The following is a 24,374-nucleotide window of genomic DNA, read 5'->3' as shown; positions in this document are numbered from 1 at the left end:
GCATGACTTGTTCGTCCCATAACTTTGTATCACAAAAAAAATTTTGGATTTTGTGATACGTACAAAATATTATAGTAATTTTAAAGGCAGCATGATTGAGGATAAGTACAAATCTGTAGGGTGAAAGTTTGATGACTTATTATAACATAGATGAGAACGCACAAGAAATTGTTTGGCTGAAATTGGCTCATTCACTCACTCTCTTAAATGCCAAGCTTCAACGCCCTCATCTCTTTTGTTCTAAAGAAAATCGGTCTAACTTTGAATTTCTGTCAGTTTATACAGTATATCTGCTGGTCATTCTTGAAAGCTGGACGCGACACCTACCTCAGTACGTTGAAAAGTAAAGCTGTCAAAGTATCAAAAACCTCCAATCAAAGACATTGACTTACAATTATATGGACGTCGGGTCCGCGCTAAAAAGTGTCCGAACTTATAGGACGTTAAAATCGTATACAGAGCGTCATTCACGCTTTAGTCTTCGTTTGTTCGACTGACAGCGAAGCAAGCAAAATTAGACAGTACTGCGATGGCATTCAAAGTCAAAGTCAAAGTCAAAGATGATTTATTCCATAGGTAAAATAAATTTACACTTGAAAACGTCACATTTAAGGTACTGCTCGTTCACTACGCTGACCTCCCTGAGAAGAACGAGCAAGAAACTCTAGGGATTGCTCTTTTCAAATAAACTTAAATGCTATGGAATACATTTTGAATCAAATTTGTGTGGATTCTGGAGCCATGTCGTCTTTCCATACATCTTTATCTAACACGTAGTCTTCAATTTTGTAATATGATTTTTCGATCAAAATATTTTTAATGTAGTTTTTAAACTTAGGATTACAATTTGAATTCAACGTTTTGGCTTTTTCATATTCCTTTACATGTCACTACGTTTAAATAGGTTGACTTGGGACATTTTGTTCGTGGTTTTTGTATTAGACCCGTCCATTCATTTGTAAGTCAATGATTAAAGACCACTGTTTTGACATTGTTTTCAGATAACACTTCGTGCATGTACACAATTACATTCGCCTTCCTTCCCAACGTTCTTTAAACTAAACCAGCAATGTATTGCACAACGCAGTCGATTCGCTTCATTCGCAATTTCATTTAGGAGCTAGTGTAATACAGGCAATGTAGATCGTTATCGTGAAAGTTTGCCGTGAACGTGTCTGAAATGGTTAAAACGGCGCCAAATTTGTCTTCTTTTTAACGCTGCGCGAGTTTTATGTGCATTTATATCGGCTACAGTTGAAAAATAAAATACCGTTATAACGACTTTCAGATTGCCTTTAGCATAACGGAAATTAGAGTTATTGGCCCGGTTATATACAAGTACTTGGATTGCGGCTCAAAGAAATAAATTTTCATAGTAAATAAAAGTATAATAGAGAAAACATTAGTATTCAGACTTAGGTAAACAGATAGAAGGCTTGGAAATATGGGCTTATCGACGAAAGTTGAAAATATCCATTCACAAACGACGTCGTATTACAGATAATACTCAACGGCTTGGAACTTCTGAAAACAATGAAACGGAGAAAGCTACAATACTTCGGCCACAACATGCGGAGTGAGAAAAAATCCAGGGCTGCAGAAGAACTGGCCATATACAAAAGCCATGGCTCCAAATTCTTGCCGAAATATTACAACATTAGTACCACAGAACTCTTCCGAGCAGCTATTTGAATTATCCAAGTTACTACAATGATAGCCAACCTCCGATAGGACATAGTACTCAAAAATATATAGATATACTTACTTAGTAATAACACCTTTCTTTTGAATTAACAATTAGAAATGAGGTAAATAAACAAACAAGAAATAGACTCCTGGACACGAAGTCGAGCCACCTTGCATTTTCAGTATTAATTGGCCTAAGCTTAAACAGTGTTTGATTGATCGAAAACTACCAAGCTATTTTGAAATTGGTTTTGCGGCCCTACGGTCTGCAGATGGTACAGCGGTTGTGGTTGTTCTGGCCTCATCCGCGTCGACTGCTCTACGTCTGTCAGCCGCCAGAAGGGGGCGATGTACTACAGGGGGAAGCAAGCGCTCCCCTATTGCCTCAAGTCGGGCGGTCACCATAATCGAGCGCTTAAGAGCTTCCAGAATCTCCTCATCCAATAATTGCGGCCGGGGAGCGGGCGGTATTTCCACGCTGGTCTCCAGCATGGACGCTCGCATGGCGGCACGCAGATCCTGAAATTCGCGCCTGTGCGCAGCAAGGTCAGCTTTGAGGTTTTCAACCTCCCTTCTGAGCCGACCATTGTCTGCTCTAAAGCGGCGGGTTTCTTCAGACTCTGTCCTTGTCGCCAGAGCCTCTACGGCCGTTTGCAAAGCGGTTGCCGCTTATTTTAGGCTCTTAACAAGGGTGCCCTTCAGTGACCGGGATTTCTGGGCAACCTCCAAGATAGCATGCACCTTCCTGCCGGCATAGGCCCGCATCTCCTCTGCGGAAAGCTTTGCGGGATCCTCCTCTGTGGGCGCTTCGCCTTCCTCCAAATCCAGTACGGGAGCTTGGGCCACCTTACGGAAGGCTCTGCTGCGCAGTTCCCGCTCGATAGGGTGTTCCCCCTCCTCAATCTCCCCGTGGAGGCGTGCCGTGGCCATGAAAAGGGTCTGAGCTGGGTTGGCATTCTTGCCGGTCCTGTCATTTCGGCCTCTTCCTCGCCGCGCCGTGCTCACCTTTCCGGGTGGACTGCTCTTCTCAAGCGCATTCAGCGCCCTCTTACGAGTACCGGGAATTTTGTCCTCGTGTTTTCCATCGCACGAGACTTCTGCACTCTTTTCCGTCGTTGTCAGTTGTATAGCAAAATCGATGTCATGTTGGTTGCGTGTGGTCGTCAGGTCGGGGACGTGGCCCTGGGAGTGAAAAGTCCGCCTCTCCGCCCCCCCAGAATACGCGTGGCAGCCCGTGTCTCGGACACGGAGAGAGATTCTCCTGGGGTAATTTATTTTCTTTCTTTCCACTCATTTATCCTTTTAGGGGTGAGGTCCCCTGCTCCTGTTGAAGGGAGAGCCTCTTTTTTGAGGGGTGAGTTCCCCTAGGTCGGAACTTCGCCACTTCGGAGGTTCGCCACTGGTGTGGTTCTTCCGGCCGGCCGCTAGCCCAGACCAGACCCTTTTGGTCACATGACCTACTTGGCCCTAGTCCGCATCCAGACCGCTTAAGGTGCGGTATACCCTTGGTTTTTAATGAGGTTTTCCTTCCTCGCAAATGGTCTCGACAGACCGCCCACAGGCAGCTTCCCTCCGTTACACGTCTACATCCCGGTCTGTTCTGCCAGTCAGATTGGTACCGGGAGTGGAATCCGCCGCAGGTTGTGCCGCTCTTAGTCTGGCCCCTCCCCCTCAAGGCTGTCCGGTATGCGAAGCGCTATCCGGCATAGCCTTAGAGATCATAAGGGCACGCAAGCCCCCCACCACGACAAGGTGGCAGCACAGTTGGGCACATGGTATCCTAGTTTAAGTTCCAGCCTTCACAGACAACAAACGTTTTATTTAGATAAGAATGTTTAATTATTGTTTAAGTTGTGTGGAAATAAACTTATTATTATTATTATAAATGTATGTTCTTCTTCTTCTAGTTATTACTGCCGTAGCAAATTATTAAGTCATCTGTGGCCGTAGTGTCACAGTAGTGTAGCGGAGATGTCGCAAAAACAAACATCTGAATGACTTTTGGTACGGTGTACCGCAATTGAATGAACAAAGAAAATAATTACAAATTTGTGACCTAAAGTTACTTTAACAAAATGAAGCATTGCTTAATTATCAAGCAACAGAAATACCAAACAACAAATAGATAACACAATAAATAGGCTTCATAGTAAAAAAATGGCTTTGTTATCTCTTTGCAATTCTCTGTGAGGCCATCAGTATTTTCTGAGCATCACTTTGTTTGCGTGGGCGAACATTTTGTTATATTGTTGGGCAATTTGTTTAAATCATCGACATTCAGTCCGCACAATACGGATCGGATATCCTGTACGAATTGGAAGAACGTTCAGCTATAAAAGAACTGTTTATTTTCGTATTCGAAAACATGTTTTCGCTTCGTCAAACGTGAGTGCGACAGTAGCCCGGTGGGATAAAGCTTGCTTTTCAATCCAGAGATGGACGGGTCGAATCCATGGAAGAAAAAAAACTATGGAAGTGTCTTAAGCCTCGATTTCTATCGAAACCGCTGTCGCCAAAACAAAAATGAAACAGCGAATAAAAATTCCGGTTTTTGAAATTACGAGTTCAGTTTTTTACAAAGATTCCGCTGGGTCGACTGACGCTGGGCCTGTCGTGCAGGGGGAAGAGCCGTTGCTAAGATACACAACGAGTGAGGTAAAAGCTGTCATTAAAAATATGAGCAGAGGTAAATCTCCCGGACACGATGGGCTCAGTATCGAGCACTTAAAGTATGACTGCATTTGCCAAGGGTCCTGTCTATGTTTTTCACTATGTGCATTAGTCATTCCTATCTACCAGATGATTTAATGAAAACAACGGTGGTGCCCATAGTGAAGAACAGGACAGGTGACATTTCAGACTTGAATAACTATCGCCCAATTTCTCTTGCGACCACGATACGTAAAGTATTGGATAGTTTGCTTGAATCATGCCTAGAAAAATATCTCAATCTCCATGATGCACAGTTCGGGTTTCGGCCTGGACTCTCAACCGAAAGTGCGATTCTGGCTCTCAAGCATACTGTCCAATATTACACTGAACGTAAAACACCGGTGTTCGCGTGTTTTCTGGACCTCTCCAAAGCCTTCGATCTCGTTTCCTATGATGTGCTTTGGAGGAAGATGGAGGACAGGGGAATGCCAGCTGAACTATTAAAAATATTCCAATATTGGTACAGCAACCAGACCAATCAAGTTAGGTGGTCCAACAGCTTCTCTCAGGCATACAGGTTGGAATGCGGCGTGAGACAGGGGGGATTATCGTCTCCAAAGCTTTTTAACCTGTATGTTAATGATCTGATAGTCGAGCTCAGTAGCATGCGTGTCGGCTGTCGTGTGGGGGATGTTTGTGTGAACAACATCAGCTATGCGGACGACATGGTGCTGCTGGGCCCGACTGCGAGGTCTATTAGGGAGATGTTGGCAGTCTGTGAGGTATATGCCGCATCACACGGGCTAATTTATAATGTTAAAAAAAGCGAGTTCATGGTCTTCAAGGCCGCCGGTAGGTGTCCAGAGTCATTTCCAGCGATTTCGCTAAATGGCATGAGGGTAAAACAGGTCTCTCATTTTAAATACCTTGGACATATTCTTGCCGACGACCTTAAAGATGATGACGACGTCGAGAGGGAACGCAGGGCTTTGGCGGTCCGCGGGAATATGCTGGCCCGCAGCCCGCTGTACGGACCAAGTAAAAATTACGCTTTTTAAAGCGTATTGTCAGGGTCTGTACACGGGCGGCTTGTGGTTTAGCTGTTCACAAAGGTCGCTGAATTCCCTTCGCGTCCAGTACAACAACGTGTTCAGGATGATGTTGGGACTACCCCGGTACTGCAGTGCCTCTGCAATGTTTGCTCTATCCCATACAAGCTGCTTTAATGCGGTCTTGCGGAGAAAGGTAGCATCTTTGGTTAGTAGGCTCCGGGGTAGTGACAACAGCATTCTGAGAGTTGTTGCAAACGACCACAGAGCGCCTGTATTGAGGCATCTCGTACGGACAATGATTCCGCACGAGATGCCTCGTAAGTACATGACATTTTAGTTTCTAAGTAATTTATAATTTGTAATTTCATACTAACAATAGTCTATAAGTTTGTTTTCTTTATTTTTACTAACACCAATGGATCCTGTTATCTGAGAAAAATAAATAATTTGAATTTGAATTTGAATTTGAAAGATTATTTTAATTTAAGTATATTATGAAGAAAATACAAAGAAAGAAATAGTGATGAAGAAAGTTAGAACTATAGTCTCAATGACTATAGTCCTTATTTTAAACCAAATTACAAAAGATTTTATCCTGAAAATTTTACTAATTAAGAATTCAAAGTTTTTGTTCAAAGACACAATCTTAGAATAATAACGCATAGAAACCTAGCCCGCACACGCTAAGTGAGGCAAATTAAAGCGCTCCCAAAGGGCCTACACGAGCGGGCGGGCCTTCAGTGCTCAAGGTCAACTTGCACCGCGAACAGATCAAGAATTTTAGCTAAAAATGACGAAATGTGCGGTAAATGAGTGTGAAAATACGTCACACAAGCATAAAATAGATACTAACATCACATTCCACAAGGAAGTAACGCGTTTCAACTTGTATTTTTATATAAATATTCACTAAAACCGAAAATTAACCTACTACTAAAACTAGCCTACATGAATTTGATTTTTGCCTCACTTGTGACAGTTCGTTTGATATGAAACTATCATTCTATGCGTTATTATTCTAAGGACACAATAGTGTGATTTAAGTGAAAATGAAAACATAAAATTATTGACTCCCGCCGACTACCTTATGTACCCAAACAAGAAAACTAAGTTATTTCAAAGAAAGTGAAAACTTAATGCATACTAGAACTACAATGGAAAATATTTATTGAGGATCCCGATAATTAAACGAAGACATGGCTCAAAGGATTGTATTCAAGCCAAAACTTAACAAAAAAAACACAAACAAATGATATACACTAGGAAGTCTTAATAATGATTGGTCACAGTTTCTAACTTAAAAAGATGTAATAAATTCTGGATTGTTAATATAATTTAAACCTTACCCAGTCACTATATCGTTAAAAGTTCAATACTATTATTGCAAGTTACGACCTTTTGATTTTATATTGAAATTTTATTACTGGATTGCATGTACGTGACACGTACATTAGTGAATTTTTAATAGCAATAATTCTCTACTCTACTTAACTTTATTCACGATTGGATTCGGACCTATGACCTTACGGTCAATCCTAACAAGTCGCAGGCCATCGTCATTGGTGGCTCACAACAGATTGCCAAACTTAATAACAGAACTATTCCCCCGCTCCTATTCAACTCCTTCCCTTTGTCTTTCAGCAGTGTGGTCAAAAACTTTGGCGTCTTATTCGATTCCACCCTATCTTGGTCACCTCATATCGCCGAGGTTAGTAGAATGGTGTTTGCTGCTTCCGGTTCATTACGAAGATGAGGATCTTTTAAGCAAACTCCAACGCTTACAGAATCTGTGCATTAGATACATATGCGGATTACGCAAGTTCGATCATTTGTCTAAATACAAGTGAAGGCTTCAGTGGCTGCCCATAGAGGAGCACGTTCTCAGCACTCTCTATAACGTGTCCTTAAGAAAGATCCGTACCCAGCAATGAGACGTATAATAAGTTGACGATGATGATAAAAACAATAATGAGTAATAAAACGCCCTCTACATCCAAACTGTTCTGAACCCTCGGTGGTCATTAGTCAATCTTTATTTTGAGTGAGTTTTTATCTACTAACCGCTCACGCGATGCGCTCTTCCTACCGCAAAATGGCGGCTATTTGGTTTCGCAAATTAGAAAAGCGTTCAGTTTAAATACAAGTTTTTATAAATAAAAACTATTATTCTTCGTTGCTAAATAAATACCCTCCGTACTACCAACAAAAATATCTCAAATAAAATGCAGTAATACACCGCAAATCCTGCACTTAAAAAGCACTAATGAAATTTTTGGTGTATTTGGATAAATATGTTAATATTCCGTTTGAGTGGTTCTAACGTTTACCATTAAATTACTCCTCAAAGTATAGTTTATAAACATTTATATTCAGGGTAAACTTAAAAAACGCTACTTACGGTATGTTTTCAATAAATAAACACCAAAATCACCAGCCCAAACAATAACACTCACGATTGTCGTGACGTATTTTTGAAGTTGTTTATTTTTTTAAATGACAGATCCAGGCATTAAAAACTTTATGTTTTGCTAGAGTAGTTACCGAAATAGCAATTAATATTAGCTCTTTTACCTGTTATAACTTCGATATCCTATAAATCGGTATAAAATCATTACCGGCACCTCTAGGTGTGGTATGCGTCTACGGCTGCATGTATCGCGTGAGCGGCTAATGCGTAATTTACTATAAATAATATAATGTTTTTTTTTTCTCATATGAAACGTTAATTAAATCGTCTTTATATGAAAACTTTAAAATAAGGTAAAATCCCTGTATTCATAAAGAGACAAAAAAATAAACAAAAAGACATTGTTGTCAAAAACAATGTTCATTTAGGACTCTGTGCTGGGCGCCAATAACCGAAATGACTAAAGTTTAATTTTCCTTAGTCATTAATCACCCAGTTGCATACATATTAATTTATTTACACGGTTTGTAATGCACAGTTTTGTTAAACTAACTTTACAAGCTATTTAGCCCCACGTTGGGCGCCAACTTCGAAATAAGGTAATATGGCCGGTTATTACTTTGAGCTAAAACCACTTTATTTTTGTCTGAATAAATATGTTTTTCATGTTAATTTGACACTGGAGGACTAAAATAACAGTATAACAAGTACCTGTACGAGTTGTAGCAGGGTAGGAAACTACCATATACTTTTTTGTTTTGGTTATTATGAGTAAAGTTAACAATTATAACAGGTACATACACGCTTCTTTATACTCTGCACCTAACAACAACAAAGACTTGTAATAAATATAGTTTTCAACTTACTAACTTATCAATCTGAAAATTCTTTAGCAATGCCATAACAGCTGCCTGGTCCATACCAAGCTATCGCTCTAGGTTAGTTTGACAAACATTAAACTAATTTGGTTAATTTATTAAATTACACCGTGCATCACTGGTTCTACAATGTAGTTAATTTACGTTAATAATAAATATATAGTTCAACGTTGTGAAAGGAACTTGAATCCGTTGCACGAGTTGTAAGTTCATTAAACCCTATGAATACTACATGTACTCAGCTACTCAAACTGTATGAAAGAGTTAATAATGGCCTAGCTGCCCGGTGACCTTAATTCCTTTAGGCACAATGGGGCTTATCTCTCTAGTACAATAGGCATTGTACATTGTGAAGTCAATTTCATAAGTCTGATAGTCAGTAAATTGGTATAATGCTATGGATAAGTTGATATGAAGAGGGTCCCTTACTGGGCGCCAAAATTATTTATATTAAAATTACGCAAACTCAAGTCCCTTTTAAATGTTTGCCTTCTTAAATCCTTCTGCGCATTTTCTTTATGTATACTACTGATATATTTATATATAGGGGAATGGGATATGGAGGGAAAATGCTTTCAATATTGTAGATGGGTTATGTTGTTTCATGGCGACATTATTTTATTCTGAAGTAAGTACTGCATTCAAAGGCTTTTAAAAATCGAACCGACCAAGTGTGAAAAAAACATGCTGTATTTTTATGATCCCGATCCTTATAAGTAACATAGTATATATATATATATATATACAGAATTAGTTTATTAAATTTACTTTCAAGTTTTTTTTTTTCAGTTAAATTACTATTTTTTTAAGTTTTATTAAACAACTCACCATCTATCTCCCATGAGTGCAGTTGCAAATGCTCCCAAAACACATCGCCTGGCCAGTCTTAATTTGGCTTCAGCTTTATCACTTCTACTCAAGGTCAATATTCTCGCGGAACTGTGCTCTCGGCGTGAAGGCAGCTTTGCCGGGAAAGATATAGCCATTCCATCGCCTGTCGGAAAGACCAGTCGGAAGTCTGCAATGGCAAAATATTGATTGTCAAGAATGTAACATCACTGTCATCATCTACCATTATACGCCCCACTGCTGGACACGAATATCCGAGAGGATTAAGACGTCGTGGCAAGGGTATTGAACCGTTTCCGACATCACGATGGTTTTCCTTCAACGTAAGCGAGAGGAATCTTAATTAAACAACAACCGCCTGCTTTTAGCCAGGATTTCAAGTTTAGCCAGAGACACTCCCTAAAAGCCGTGGTAGTCTAATGTTTGGTCTACTGCCTCTCGAGCAGGGGCCGTGGGTTGGAATCCGGGCTCGCACCTGTGAATTTCTCGGAATCTATGTGCGAAATTTAATTAGAAATTTTCGGTAAAGGAAAATACCGTGATAAAGAAGAAGATTCACGAACCTCGGCAAATGGCGGATTATTGTTTAAACCCTCGCCTGATAGCAGACCCGTATTTAGCAGTGAGATATAAATGGGTTGATGATGATGCAGCGAGAGGAATTGCTTACAAATTTAAGTCATATTATGTACATGTCGCGCAGGGATTCGAACTTTCGACTCTCTTCATTTAGAATCAACCGTTCTCGTACTAAGCTATACTTCGTTTCAATCCATTTCCAACAAAATGTAAACAAACAATTCACTGACCCGACCATAGACAGTTTAGTGATGGTAATTGTAATGCCAACTACAAATCGATTAACTAATTGAATGAATCGATGTGTTGAGTCATACTAGCGGTTTTCCCTACATAGCATTTATAAGCAAATTTAAAATTTCCGAAATTTTCATTTTAAGTCATTCAATTGCGATAGAAATATTCGATTTACTAATCGATTACAAAAACTTCAATTGAATGAACCGAATATTTTTTTCGTACAGCACTATACAACCATAGACAAGTCATAGATGAATAATAACCTCACTTTTGGACTACCCTCTTTCAAATACAATTTTATGATGCTATTAAAATAAATATTGTTGGAAAAAGTGATGAGATATCAAGTCGAAATCTTCGAAATAAACGTGAAAGTCTTACTTATACGATTTGTTGAGTGATTGCTTTAGAATTTTAACCATACATTTTTGTTTACTGAAACTGAATTGGAACAGACTTTACAACCGCCCTTATTATTCAGCATGTAATAAATGAGTTATCTATAACGCAGTGATCTATCAACAAATTTTAATACAAAAGTGAGGAAAGTAGTTATTCGAATTATGACACATACTTAGTGTTGGGTCATGGAAAAATTTCCATTTTGAAAAATCATATTTTTCAGAAACATAAGTATTTTTCGGATATATATCTTCTTCCTTTAATTTTCCACATTTGACGTTGACACCTGTCAAAAGTTGAAGTAACTGGATGAAAACTATGAAGCCATTAAAATACATTGACAATTAGCAATAAAAAAGTATTTACATCTGCCCAGTCAAGTAGCTGAGACAGCCAACCATGATCATGGGACCTGGAAAAGGGCCCGTATCGTTGGTTTCTTTGAATAAACAAATATACGCGATTTATTTCCGAAAAAAATTGTTTCGTTTCCAATGTACAATATCTATTATTTTTCGATGCATTAGACAAGCATATTATACAAATACGAAAAATGTAAATACAACTGAACGTCCAGCAGCCGTCGTCATCTGTACAGTACAAACAGTATCCCGATAACAAACTTAATAATATCTCTAGTTGGAATTTCATTTCTATCTACAGCTACATTAAGCTCACGCTAACGAATGCGGAACTTTAAAGCTGACACGTTTGTGGTTAGAAATCAGTTTTGTTTGAGTCTGCGAGATTCGTTTCACAGGAACTTTCCTCGTCTCGAAACTTGTTATAAAAGACAGTTTAGTTATAGTACATTGTGTATTAAGGGGCCGTAAATAAGGATTACGAACGAGAGTCTATTAGAAGCCCGAAGTCGAAGACTGAGGGCTTTAAGAGTCGAGGTTCGTAACATACTTGCACGTTAATAGTATTCATGATTGCATGCAGGCTAACTTGACTATAATTCCCCAAATAAAACGGGCCTTTTTTCTTCTTTGTTAATTGATGCTATATTATGAAATTGAAATGTTAACTCCTCGTCGCGCCAACAACGTTTATGCTTCCTAAGACGACTCTAACAAATTTTTTATTTAAAATAACAGTGAAATACGTAGCGAACGAACGAGTTAGCCTCGTATAAAACAGCGTAGCTTGTTAAAAATTCTATTTATCTGAGTGTTCGCGGAGAAGTGTACACTTTTAAACAACAGAGTCTTCTAAAGTAACAAGGACGAAGTCAGGTTGGTTGCTTCGAATATTACGTACTTTAAACTTTTGTTTCTACTCCTGTGTTTTTAATCTTTTTAAGTTAATTATAATTTCACAAACCATATCACAAATGCGGTGTTTTTAGTTCTGGATCAATTTTATTTTGGCTATGGTACTCGCTACTGAACTGAAAAGAACGTCGTATTTTGCCAATTAAACATTGACTTACAATTATATGGACGTCGGGTCCGCGCTAAAAAGTGTCCGAACTTATAGGGCGTTAAAATCGTATACAGAGCGTCATTCACGCTGTAGTCTTCGTTTGTTCGACTGACAGCGAGGCAAGCAAAATTAGACAGTACTGCGATGACATTACAATTTAAATCTAACGTTTTAGCTTTTTCATATTCCTTTACATGTCACTACGTTTAAATAGGTTGACTTGGGACATTTTTTTCGCGGTTTTTGTATTAGACCCGTCGTCCATTTATTTGTAAGTCAATGCAATTAAAATATCAAATATGACAGTAGGTACTCAAACGCTCTACTGCTTACTGATTGGTTAGATTGACCTAAAGATCTTAACAACTGGGCCATAAAACTTTATAAAAAAATATTGGTTAAAATGTAAGCTGTACTTGGTCCCTTCTGTTCTATCTCTTTGGTTTTTTTATTTTACAGCATTTATTTGGTTTTAGTTTTATTATGTGCCATGGATTATTAATAAAATGTACATTAAATATTGGTTGTGTGTTTTGTTGTTTTATTTACGCAAACATTACATAATTAGGCCTTAAAATCGTCAATATCTCGTGGCCTAAACACGCTACTCGGTTTTAAGAATCCGCATTATGCAACGATTGCATAAAACATTTTAATAAGTTGACATTGATTTTCCGAAAACAACTTTCACTGTTCATTTCATGGATTAATCCTTTTTGCGCGCCGGACTTTATTCGTGTCGTAAAATTTTACATTACGTTTAACTAAATCACCAAATAATGAAACTTGGTAATAAAAGCATTTCTGCATTACGTCCGCTTTGTTTCTCTTTTTAACATACTTCTCCAGTTGTTCCTATAATCCTATAATCGCTGAGGATTCTGACCATCTGTGTCTCAAGTTACTTATACGTCGTGCCACAGCATATACTGAAACCAATTTATACGACCCATTTTCGTCGTCGAGTGTTCCAGGCAAACTTTTATCTCGAACATAAATCCTAAGTTATGCCCTGAGATTTATAGGCATCCCTTTGAAGGGAGATATTCGAGCAGTAGATATGTTAATATTATGTAGTGTTGTTCGTTTTTAACCTCCGAAGCAAAAAGGTTTGAAGCCTTTGTCCGTATGTCTGTCTGTGACATCGCATAAGTGGTTACTTGCGCCCATCAGAGAACGGTTACCTTCAGCAGCGATGCAAACGCGATGCAACCGCGCGACTGCATCGATACAAACGCGCTTTTGTATTGATGCAGCGCGTTTGCATCGATGCAATAGACATGGGGAAAAGCGTTACATTTCTATTACCGTGACTATCGTTCCAATTACAAAAAAATCACAATGACAAATCACCGTGATTTTGTTACACCTGTCACTTTCATCACGATATACGGTTTTGGCAAGCCTAATAATCGTTAAGTTTAATTATATATTTTGGATCAATTTTGTACAATTATCGTATTTGTATTTACAATATTTATACGGTATTCACATTGATCTAATTATTTCTTCGTTCATAATAGAATTCAAAATATAAGAGAACTCTACAATGAGTAACGCAGTCGCCAGTCTCTAGAACACGGAGAAGGCGCATGATTGTGTTAATAAAACAGTGAGTGATGGAGACACTTAGTGGAACGGAAGAACAACCTATGTGATTTTGGAACGTCGTTACTTTGTAAAAAGTCACGGTGATACTATTCAATGGCTGATCACTGTGATTTTTAAGTAAAGTAAACTCTTAGATTCGAAAAAAAGTTTTATTTCCTACGTGTAGCTTTTTATGCTTGAATAGTTAGTGCACGATACGAACGTACGTTTACGTCTTCTATCGTCGTACACACCTCCTACCGAACATCGTGATCCGCTAGACGAGGCAACAAATTGATGGGACGCTAAAGCTTTTAAAGAATTACTGTTTGGGAGCGCAAGTGGTGTTCTCTGTAACGTAGTTGACTTCGTGCTCTATTTTTAACAGACTTCAAAAAACGGAGGAGGTTCTTAATGCGGTTGTATTTTTTGTATGTAACGCGATAACTCCTAAAATTTGTGAACCGATTTCGCTGATTCTTGTTTTGTTGGAAAGAGGGTATCTCGGATGTGGTCCCATTTAAATTTAAAGAAAATATTCCACCTCTAAGGTAGCAAACTAGGGGATGAAGGACTTTGAGATCGGTTTTTTTAGTACTCTGTATTGTTTTGTCTAATGATGACATCTACCTATTACCACTACAACAGCCAAGCAAAACAAAATACTGTAATAATAAACAATAATAAATAACGTTTCACGAACGCGAGTTTGCATCGCTGTTGACAGTCGCCGTGTGTTGTTTTTTTTTTCTTTTTAATTTATTTATTGTATATAGGACAAAATACACAAATATGTTTCTAATCGCATTTTAAACCACTAAGGTTTGTCATAATGCGACCTGTATCTACACAATATAAATTTGAACATGCTAGCAGAAGTTTATATTTAAGTGTAAATATTTAAGTAATTTGTATAAATAATCTATAATATACATATATGTTACTAAAATTAATAGGATTGGGTAAATACATTCATCTTATTATATTAAATGTTCATCACATTTTTTTAAGTTTTGTACAAGTAATCTTTAAGTTTATGTTTTATATTAATGGTTGTTAAGGTATTTCGTAGTTCCAGTGGTAACTTATTAATAAGTCGGGGAAGAAGGAAGGTAGATGTTCTTTCGCCGTACACATTATTCGCGCGACTCGTTAGCAACCGGTCCTCAGCCATCGCTCGCGTACACACGGGGTGATTTATTACTTGTTTAAGATCGTTGTTAAAAAACATAGATTTTAAAAACATATACTTAAATTGGGTATAAACAGGTAAGATTCTACAATGTTTAAAAAGACCAATATCATTATCCTTCATTTGAAGTCGGATTTTATTTGATACAATGTGTCTTAGAATATTAACTTGTAGGTTATATATTTTATTTAAGTATGAGTTAAAGGTACGACCGTAGCTACATAAACCATACTGAATATACGATTCTGCTAACGAGTTGTAAAGCATTAGTTTGACTTTAAAGGGGATTCTTTTCTTTTTTTTCGTTATACACGGCGAGTAAAAAGAAATAAAATATTGTAGCAGATTCGTCTTTTTTTGCTAATTCACGGTAGAACATGTAACTAATTTTTTTGAAGAAATATCACATGCGACCTTTCAAGTAACGGCGGCAGAATACGACATTACGATAATACGGTACCCAGGACCTGTAAACAGAACAGTCTGCATTCCGGTCAACTCCTCAGCTACTTACAGCAGCACAATCGTGTTTGGGCACATTGAATTGGCCTCGACGAGAAGTTGGCTTACAAATGTTGACTTTGTTAACTTCTTGAAATACGCTGTTTAGCTTAAGCTCAGGCCACACAGAGGCGGCCACGAAAGCGTTCCGGGTGCACCTCTGTGTGGGCAGAGCATTAGTGGCATTTTAAATTTTAATCATATTTTTATGTAAATTTTTACCCAATGCGTATTGATGGATTTTGACATATGAGGTGTCATTCGATAAAAAATAATCAAAATAGTGAGGGGGAATAGTTTTTTATCTTTCCAGCAAAATATTTTTGCGGCCGGGTTTTTGTTTTTTAAAAATTTTTTGAAGACTTTTACCATTAATATTTCTATGAGGTATTGCTGCAATTTATCTATATAAATTCATCCATCTATATAAATTCATCCATCTATATGGATGGACGGTGTTACTTAATTAATTAATATTTATTTACTTATTTCTCTCAACATACAAGGTAAATTATGTAAACGCTTACTGCTTAGTGAGTTTAACATTAACCCTTATTTGCGAGAAACTGGTGCCTAAGATAGGCACAAAATGCCTGTACAGTTCACCATTCCGTGAAGTGTATTACAGTTGGATTAAACTCAGTTTTACTTAAACTAGGTTCTGTACAATAAATCCACAGTAAAAAAGGATTAAATGAAATCAAATAATCTAAATTAAATTAAATTACTACAATTTTTAAGAGATGATCAAAATTAAGATACAGTACATAAATAAAACAAAAGTAAATGTGAAAAGGTAGCGATAATAAAAATCCTAAGATGAGGGTTTGTACGGTGATATAGGTATTCATGAATACATGCAACCATCAAGAAATTTTACCTCAATCACATTTCCAAACATCCATCCGAAATCCATTAGATAATTATAAAACCCCATTTCGCAGGCAGAGCCACATGTCTCTGACAGCCGCTGTCATTCTCATTTTCCTGCTACTGTCAGCCGTGCGTTTAATTAAATGTTCTGCTCTTGACATTTCTTTTTCATCACTTGTATAATTCACGGGTTTTGTTTCTCCACTAATGGATTTCGGACAAACGAAACATTGTTCTTAGTCCATTTTGTTCCATTTTGGGACTACATTCATTTGCTACTCCGCGAACTCAGTGAAAATTACATCGTGCACTATAGCAAAGCCAACGTCAAATAGTCATTTATTCCATAGATTAAATAAATTTACACTTGAAAACGTCACTTTTAAGCTACTGCTCGTTCACTACGCTGACCTCCCTGAGAAGAACGAGCAAGAAACTCTAGGGATTGCTCTTTTCAAATAAACTTAAATGCTATGGAAATACACTTTGAATCAAATTTGTGTGGATTCTGGAGCAGTGTCGTCTTTCCATCTTAATCTAACACGTAGTCTTCAATTTTGTAATAGGACTTTTCAATTAAAATGTTTTTAAACTAGGTTTTAAACTTGGGGTTGTGCTTGAGTCATGTACCTTAGTTAAACGAAATCGTGGTACCATGAGTTTGACCTTAGCTCTAAGATTAATATTATGGACATCTTCTTTCTTAATGAAATTATGTATAATAGCTGCGCTTGTGTTGAATTTTTTTTCTTTCAATGAATTTTACCAACCTCCCACCGTATAAGCTTAACAAAATAAATAACACAAGCTCAACTACAGTCACAAACACAACGTTGTTCGACACTCGAAAAATTTATAATTTATTGTTGCCTCAGGGGGTAGGAATCTTACATACCCTGGGAACTCCATATCTCATATGTAATTCTTGCCACATGGGTCGGGAATCATAAATATCCCGGGAACTCCGCTTTCATTCCCTGCTCCTGTGACAAGATTTACATAGGAGAGACCGGCCGTAATATAACTACCAGATTGACAGAACACATACGTAGTATGAAGCACCGAGACAATCCGGGTTATGCAGTGACGGAACATTCATTGCATTGGAATTCTATGCACTATATTCGTTTTAATAAAGTGTCCGCACTGACGAGGGAAAAACATTTCATTCCGTGGAAAGTTCCGTGAGCTATGGAGATTGGTAGTGATTCGAATTTCATTGTGATAGTGGATGGTCGATACCCCCATAGCTGGAAATCAGTGTAGGTACTACGTGACGTTGTTATAGTCCGTCCAACTATATAATCCTAATGCGTTACCGGTTTGATTTCTCATAACAATCGATTTTATTTATGAAGAAGTTTTAAGAATTCCGTTTTGTTCTCGAAATTTTGATAATTTGTATAATTTTATACTTCAGTCCAAAGAGGACATTGTCTGGAAATCACCCAATAAAACATAACAACATAACGAAGTAAACCTTTATCTAAAATTCTAACTCGCGTTAATTTTAAAACAAATAAGACCATTGGGAGTAATACTTGGAACATTGTACGCGCAGATTAGATTATGTACAGAATTAAATCTGATGTTCTAGTTGCAAATTTAGTGCTTGCCTGCATTATTCAGAGGGAAAAGTTTTAAAATGTACATTTTATTAAAAATAACGTCCTTGAAAATGACAGAAATCCAAATACGAAGAAATTGTGGCCTTATCGCCTGGATTTCGTTATTCCAAAACACTTGCTGGAACATAAAAAAGAGCCTTAATCTTGGCTAAACAAGACCAACTACACTAAACTCACCAATATGCCGAAACCGGTCAATGAAGTCCACCAATGCTTTGGCCCAGGCAAGTTTCTTGGCAGCATCTAACAGACCCATGCAAGGCTCTATGCTGTTGTCATGAACTCCCGTGCAGTATTCTTTTAGACCTGTTTACAATAGCGTTAGCGTAACATTATGAAAATAAACTTTATTAATTCATGCATTAAACGTGGGTTTCGAAAACTATCTTACACTCACGATGATCTCAAAGATATGAATCTGGATGGGGCCGCACAAAACGGCACAGAGATAAAGGCTTATTTTCTGATTCAATACATATTATTCGGGAGTAATACCAGCTATTGAATAAAATTTTCCTCCAGTATCTCGGATTCCGAAAACAAAAACGTTACTTAAACTTTGTTGAAAACGTTTTTAATATATGTTTTATTAATATTTAAATATACGTTTAAATTATTTATCTATAATTTTAAACCCATACGAAGTTGTTTTACAAACTTACCTTCAAATTCATTCGCACACCTTTTGGCGTCAAACTCATCTAGAAACCAGCCATTCTCCATCGAGCTAGCAAATAAACCATCTAAGTATGGCTTCAACACTGGACCTAAGTACTTCTTGTCTTCTTTCGCCCCCTTAAAGAAAATTAATTTAATTATAATGTTATACGTTAAGGTAGTTGTATATACAGGCATGAAGGTACACGTTACTATTAAAAGCTTTAATGTTATAATATGAAAAGGGTTGGCCTTAGGAGACTGCCTTGCGGAACACAAAAGGTTATATCGTTACGATTACTTTTAAATTCCTTTTGCATATGCTCAACATATTATTTGAAAGATAACTTTAAAACCAGTTAAGTGCTTTTCTTATTTGCAAAGATTTCAAAATTTGTTTAAAGTATAAAGAAAAACACAAAGTCAAAGGCTTTTGCGAAATCTAAAAACACTATTCACAAAAAACACTCTGAATGATAAATCATATAGTTCACCTTATGAAGCCAATGCAGTATATATTTCATGATATTCAACTCGTCCAACAGATCTTCCTTGCGTAGGTCAGGGTCCCGGCGGACTGCATCGATGAGGCAAGATGACGATGCATCGTAATAGTCCTTTAGCTTGTTCCATTTCTTTGACCTGTGCAGAATCCGTAACATAAAATTTCATATTCCATACGCAAGAGTCAATTCTTACGAGGTCAGCAAAAACCAAACTTCTGCTAACTTCTAATAGGAACGGACTACAGTCATTTTAAATATCTAATACGCTGGTGAAATTACAGATACATGTGACTTGTCAACTTATGTCTCAGGCTGACGGTACCCCTCATTATGGACAGGCGTATAGCTTACCATCAGGCGCACGACTTGTTTGTCCCGTCACTATAAGTATACTTTCCTTGTAAATAATCAAATTGTTTTTAAACGCCATTTTCAAGACCCGACATTAAAAATGGAACTCATATCACTTTGGAATCCGTCTACATATCATGACTTCTTCTCATAAATTGCTGCTGTTACCAACTTCAAGAAACATAGTTGTACAATTTGTCTTCTCGCATGTATCGAAAACGAAAGAAATTTAAAAAAAAATGGGCTAAATGTTGTATCGAACTCTGAATCTGAATGTGAAACAACTAGTCTAGTAAGGTATCCTTTAAGATGACTATCTTTACACATTCCAAACCACATAATCTATGTTGCATAGTTTTTGTGTTATTGATAAAATATGCAAGAAGATTAAAAGTAAAAAATCTGAAATACTTTATAATAATATGACTAATAACCAAAAGATGGTTTTTTCTTTTCTTTTTCATTAATAGATTCTTTAAAATCACCCGTTTTTAATGTGTAAAAGATGACCATCAAAACAGTCTCACCTATAAGTAGACAATTCTCTATTAAAATCTCCCAGCACGGCTTGAAAGTTGTTCAGATACACGTCTCTCGCTTGATCCAGCATGATGGCCAATATGTGGATGAGATCTTCTATTGCCTCTTGGTTCAGGGAGGTCACCTGGATCAGGTTTGCTTTGAAGTTACTGTGGTTTTCCTGAACAAGAAGATGTTGAACATTATTTTATGATATTGCTGTTGACTTCATACTTGATGCTACTACACTACTTAGAGAAACAAAAAATGTGGAAGCCATTGCATTTCTTTTTATGCATCTACGCTTTTATCTGGTTTAATTGGCCTCTAATATATGAATGCTAAAAATATTATAAATCCCACAGCATAGCTAAAAGAACTAAATAAACATGCTGAGTAAATTTGAAGCTTAAAAAATAATATGAAAATGATATTACTGTAAAACACAAATTCCACAAAAAGCACCGCAAACTGTAGATGAATTGCTCGAAAGTAACTTTGAAAACAGTCGGTTGCAATGCAAAACTTGAATCCACAGTTGTGTACCACTTTTCGAACTCGCAAGAATTCCCGACGGCCCACCGAGTGAGGAAAACTTGGATATACAAATGTAGCTTTTCATTGAAACGTGTCATTGAGTGGTTTAGGCAATTATTTTCCACTACTTTTATTAAAATGTATGGTAGACTCTGTTAAACTATTTCTTAGAATCTAAAATCTCGAATATTATGCGGGGCTTACAAGATTAACTATCGCCGTACGGCAAAAATAGACCATCTAAATGGCAATTTCGACTACACTGCAGGTGACTAAAATAGTAAGCCCCAGCGTAGACCATATCCGAGTTTTGGCCGCGTGGCGAAAAATCGACCAAACAAATGATCAAATCTTACAAGTTCTTTGTAAAGTCAGACTACTTAAAGATATAGCCAATAAAGCTTTAAATAGTCAACACACTTTATTGTAATTATTTTATTAAATGAATATTTACTATCGAATTATGAAGCGATCAAACTGCGGTACTCAAGTTCATAATTTTAACAGTTATTGTTTTACTTTCATTGTTTTACTCATATTTCAACTTCGTGGTCGTCACGTATGCCACTAGAGGCCTCGAGTTGTTTCTGTAACGTGCCCCAAACAGTTGGTTTATTTGAAAAATTAATGATACGCGATTTTGGACCCGAAAACATAGTTTCATATACAATGTGTAGAAATCGTAAAACCTAAGAACTACAGATAAAGAAGATATTTTCAATTCAATTTGAACCACAACTAAATATTATTATCGCCCCCTTTATCACGAACGCTTTGTGTTTGACTGGCTCCGTGGCCGAACGGTTTTATTTAAAAAAGAAGCAATCATCCGCTTAGAGGCACTTTGCACGCGCATCACTTTGGTTGGTTTCGGCTCATTTCGAAAGACCCATACGCTCGATCGCTGTTTTGTTTTGGGGTCGTAACTATAAATCCATGTTTCGTCACCTGTTACTATGTACCATGCATAGGTCCTGGGTTCGATTCCCAGGCCGGGAGAAATATGTGTATGGCCTACATTTATTTCTCTCGTGAGTTTGGGTGTAATTTGTGGTTGTCTATGTGTGTCCATGGCACCCGCGACACAGAGTTTCCCTAGTGCGGGGCTATGTTGAGTGTGTGCATTATTATTATTATTATATTGTGTATTACATAAGATTCTTTTCAAAAGTTCATGTACCTTTATTGTCATGTAGATGAAAGTAACGTATTTCGGTTAAAATAATGAGTCGCAAGACTTCTAAGAATCAAGAATCTATTCTAAATAAATTTAGAATAGATTCTAGAATTGTGCTCAATCACAGATAATAAACGTGATTTAGGTACTAATATTAAATATAACAAAACTGTTAGTACCTCCGGAATCGGACTACATTCGATCCATAATATCGTATTTCCAATTTGATGAGACTAGTTACCATCTTGTGAGATCAGAGGCCAACCAAATTTGGGATCACAAGCAACCCAATAACCTAGTGGGTCCAAGGCCTGAATGGGCACTTCGATTATAATGTGATAACACTTACCACAGCTACCAAACTCTTGCACGTAACCAGCTCACTAGCCACCCGCCACAAGTACTTGAGCTGTCTTCGACTGTAGTTCGGGGTACTAGCCATAGATGCCTTAGCCTCGCGGTTCAGGTTCTCCCATTTGTTGAAAAGAGCTCCTTCGAGAGATTCTGATGGACTTAGAGGTAAATCCTCGCCTAGAAAATATACATTATTTCATTTTGGATCTTGCAGTTTTGACAACTAGAAGACGCGGATTTTAGCACGTCAGTAGCACCAACTTACCTGCAGCTTGATGTAAATGGGTCAGACAACACCTGATACAGGCAGCGTCTGTCGACCAATCAGAATCTCTGCTTCCCCGTCGTACAACTGAACTTCTCTCTACTGGATAAATGTACCCTGCCATACCTCCTTTTTCACAGAGATAGAGTAACCTGTAAGTAAATTTCTTAAAAAGACGTTTTGTTCATCCTACGAAGGACGGTTTTTAAATGGGAAATATTTAAATTAAAGTAGAATTATGAGTAAAATTAGGCACACCATAGGGTAAACAAAAATCTAGAAATCTTCCGGTATGAGAATATACTTACGAATCCAAAATCAGGAGCAAATGATGAGAAGCATGCGAAGAGACACAGCACCTCGCGGCTGGCTGCGAGTAGACAGCACATCTATCGAGGCGCCGACGGAAGGCACAGCTAGCTGCGTACCGACTGAGGACTCGGAGAGTGCCCTTTTGATTAAAGTTTAAAATGTTAAAAAGTCAGGTTCACCAAACAGATGACACAATAAACAAATGCACCAGAATATGCTGGAATTCAATTTCCGTTTGATGATACAGAAATAAGTAAATTAACCCACCACTCAAACTGTGTTCGACTTAAAATTAGACTCTTTGAACATTCAAACTTCCTAAAATAATACGTTTATATCGGTTTGCTGCTTTACGGACATCAAAAAGCAAAAGGCGTTCAGAAAATGGTAATTTTTTCCAGTTTAAAACTGAAAATGCTATAATTAATTTAACCTTTTTCACGTAAAGTCTCCTAAGCGGATTACATCAGAAGAGCAATTTCAATGAGTTCTTCATGCATAAAAAAGTCAGGTCCGAATATCAGACTTCCTGTTTCAGGAAAAAAATTGTCACAATTTTATTTTTAATGGTATAACTTTAGAACATTAAAAAGACCGCCGCAATAAAGTTTGCTTAACGCTTAACGGTGAATTTCTTGATACTCAGAGGATTTTGTCAAAATCTAATTTCAGATTCAATATTTTTCTGTTACTTGTTATTTCTGAAGACATTACTAATTCTAATTCTTGGGCCTAGCGTGGAACAATCAACAACCCCCGAGGATGCGTCGTAGAGAGGCGAAACACATGTCGGTTATGTTTTTGGTGATGGTGTCTGTGACTGTAGTTACGCTTGTTTTATTTATTTTATTATTTTACGCGGTGGAAATATTAACTGCATGAAAAAGTATTCATCACAATCGCAGCGACTTTACACGATTTAACCTTCAACGAGTTGGCGGAGAAAAAATCAATTAACCGACTTCAAAAAAGGAGGAGGTTCTCAATTCGTCTGTATGTTCTTTTTTTTCCCTTTTTTTTGTATGTATGTTACGCGATAACTCCGGTATTTGTGAACCGATTTTCATGATTCTTTTTTTGTTGGAAAGGGGGTACTTCCATAGTGGTCCCATTTCATTTTGAAGAAAATCGTCCACCTCTAAGGGTGGCTGTTCACGCATGAAGATTCATTTTCATAAATAGCGCCTAACATTAATTTAGGAGCAATTACTTTAATGGTTGATTTTGCTATTTCTCCAATTCAAGGCTTTTTTCTCTGAATATACTTTGAGTAGTGTCGTAGTGAGAACCTATTTTTATTATCTCCAGTGTCAAGTCCTGTATAGTGGCGAACTAGGGGATATTTCAATAAAATTTAGCAAATATACGTAATTCCACGTACTTTTGAGGTCGGTTTTTTTTAGTACTCTGTACTGAGATTATTTACTTCCATTTTTATTAACAGGGACTGCACTAACATCGAAATTTTTTTGGTATACCAAAAGTCGAACCAGTTGACATACTTCTTAGATCATAGCATTTTTCGTGCGATTCTAAACTTATAGTTTATATAATTATTAATCAGTATTATCTATCGAAAACTAAGAAAATTCCTTCGAACGGGCTGTGTTCAAACCAGCACCTTCAGCATACCGTTCCTGACGCCCACTCAACTGAGCTTCGGAACGAACCAGTAAACCTTACTAAATTTCTATGTGCTTGTTGCAGAATTTTGTTTTTGTTTTTTAACAACTTTCTGC

General features: G+C 37.4%; 1 protein-coding gene across 1 annotated transcript in view; it reads right to left on the bottom strand.

The window, feature by feature from the left end:
- Positions 1-24,374, bottom strand: part of LOC113225833 — a gene marked incomplete at its 5' end in the record, with an annotated part of 43,119 nt that overhangs the window by 6,887 nt on the left and 11,858 nt on the right. Inside the window, 8 exons of the mRNA XM_026458284.1 lie at positions 9,504-9,693; positions 18,135-18,263; positions 18,620-18,752; positions 19,109-19,256; positions 19,999-20,171; positions 22,054-22,235; positions 22,324-22,475; positions 22,632-22,774. Of these exons, the coding sequence (XP_026314069.1) occupies positions 9,504-9,693; positions 18,135-18,263; positions 18,620-18,752; positions 19,109-19,256; positions 19,999-20,171; positions 22,054-22,235; positions 22,324-22,475; positions 22,632-22,774 (1,250 nt within the window). The remainder of the gene's footprint in view (positions 1-9,503; positions 9,694-18,134; positions 18,264-18,619; positions 18,753-19,108; positions 19,257-19,998; positions 20,172-22,053; positions 22,236-22,323; positions 22,476-22,631; positions 22,775-24,374) is intronic.

This window comes from Hyposmocoma kahamanoa, unplaced genomic scaffold (assembly GCF_003589595.1).
Source record: "Hyposmocoma kahamanoa isolate Upper Pololo Valley unplaced genomic scaffold, ASM358959v1 175, whole genome shotgun sequence".
NCBI classification, from domain to species: Eukaryota; Metazoa; Arthropoda; class Insecta; order Lepidoptera; family Cosmopterigidae; genus Hyposmocoma; species Hyposmocoma kahamanoa.
Note: the sequence above shows the minus strand (reverse complement) of the source record. Positions and strands in the feature narration are given on the sequence as shown.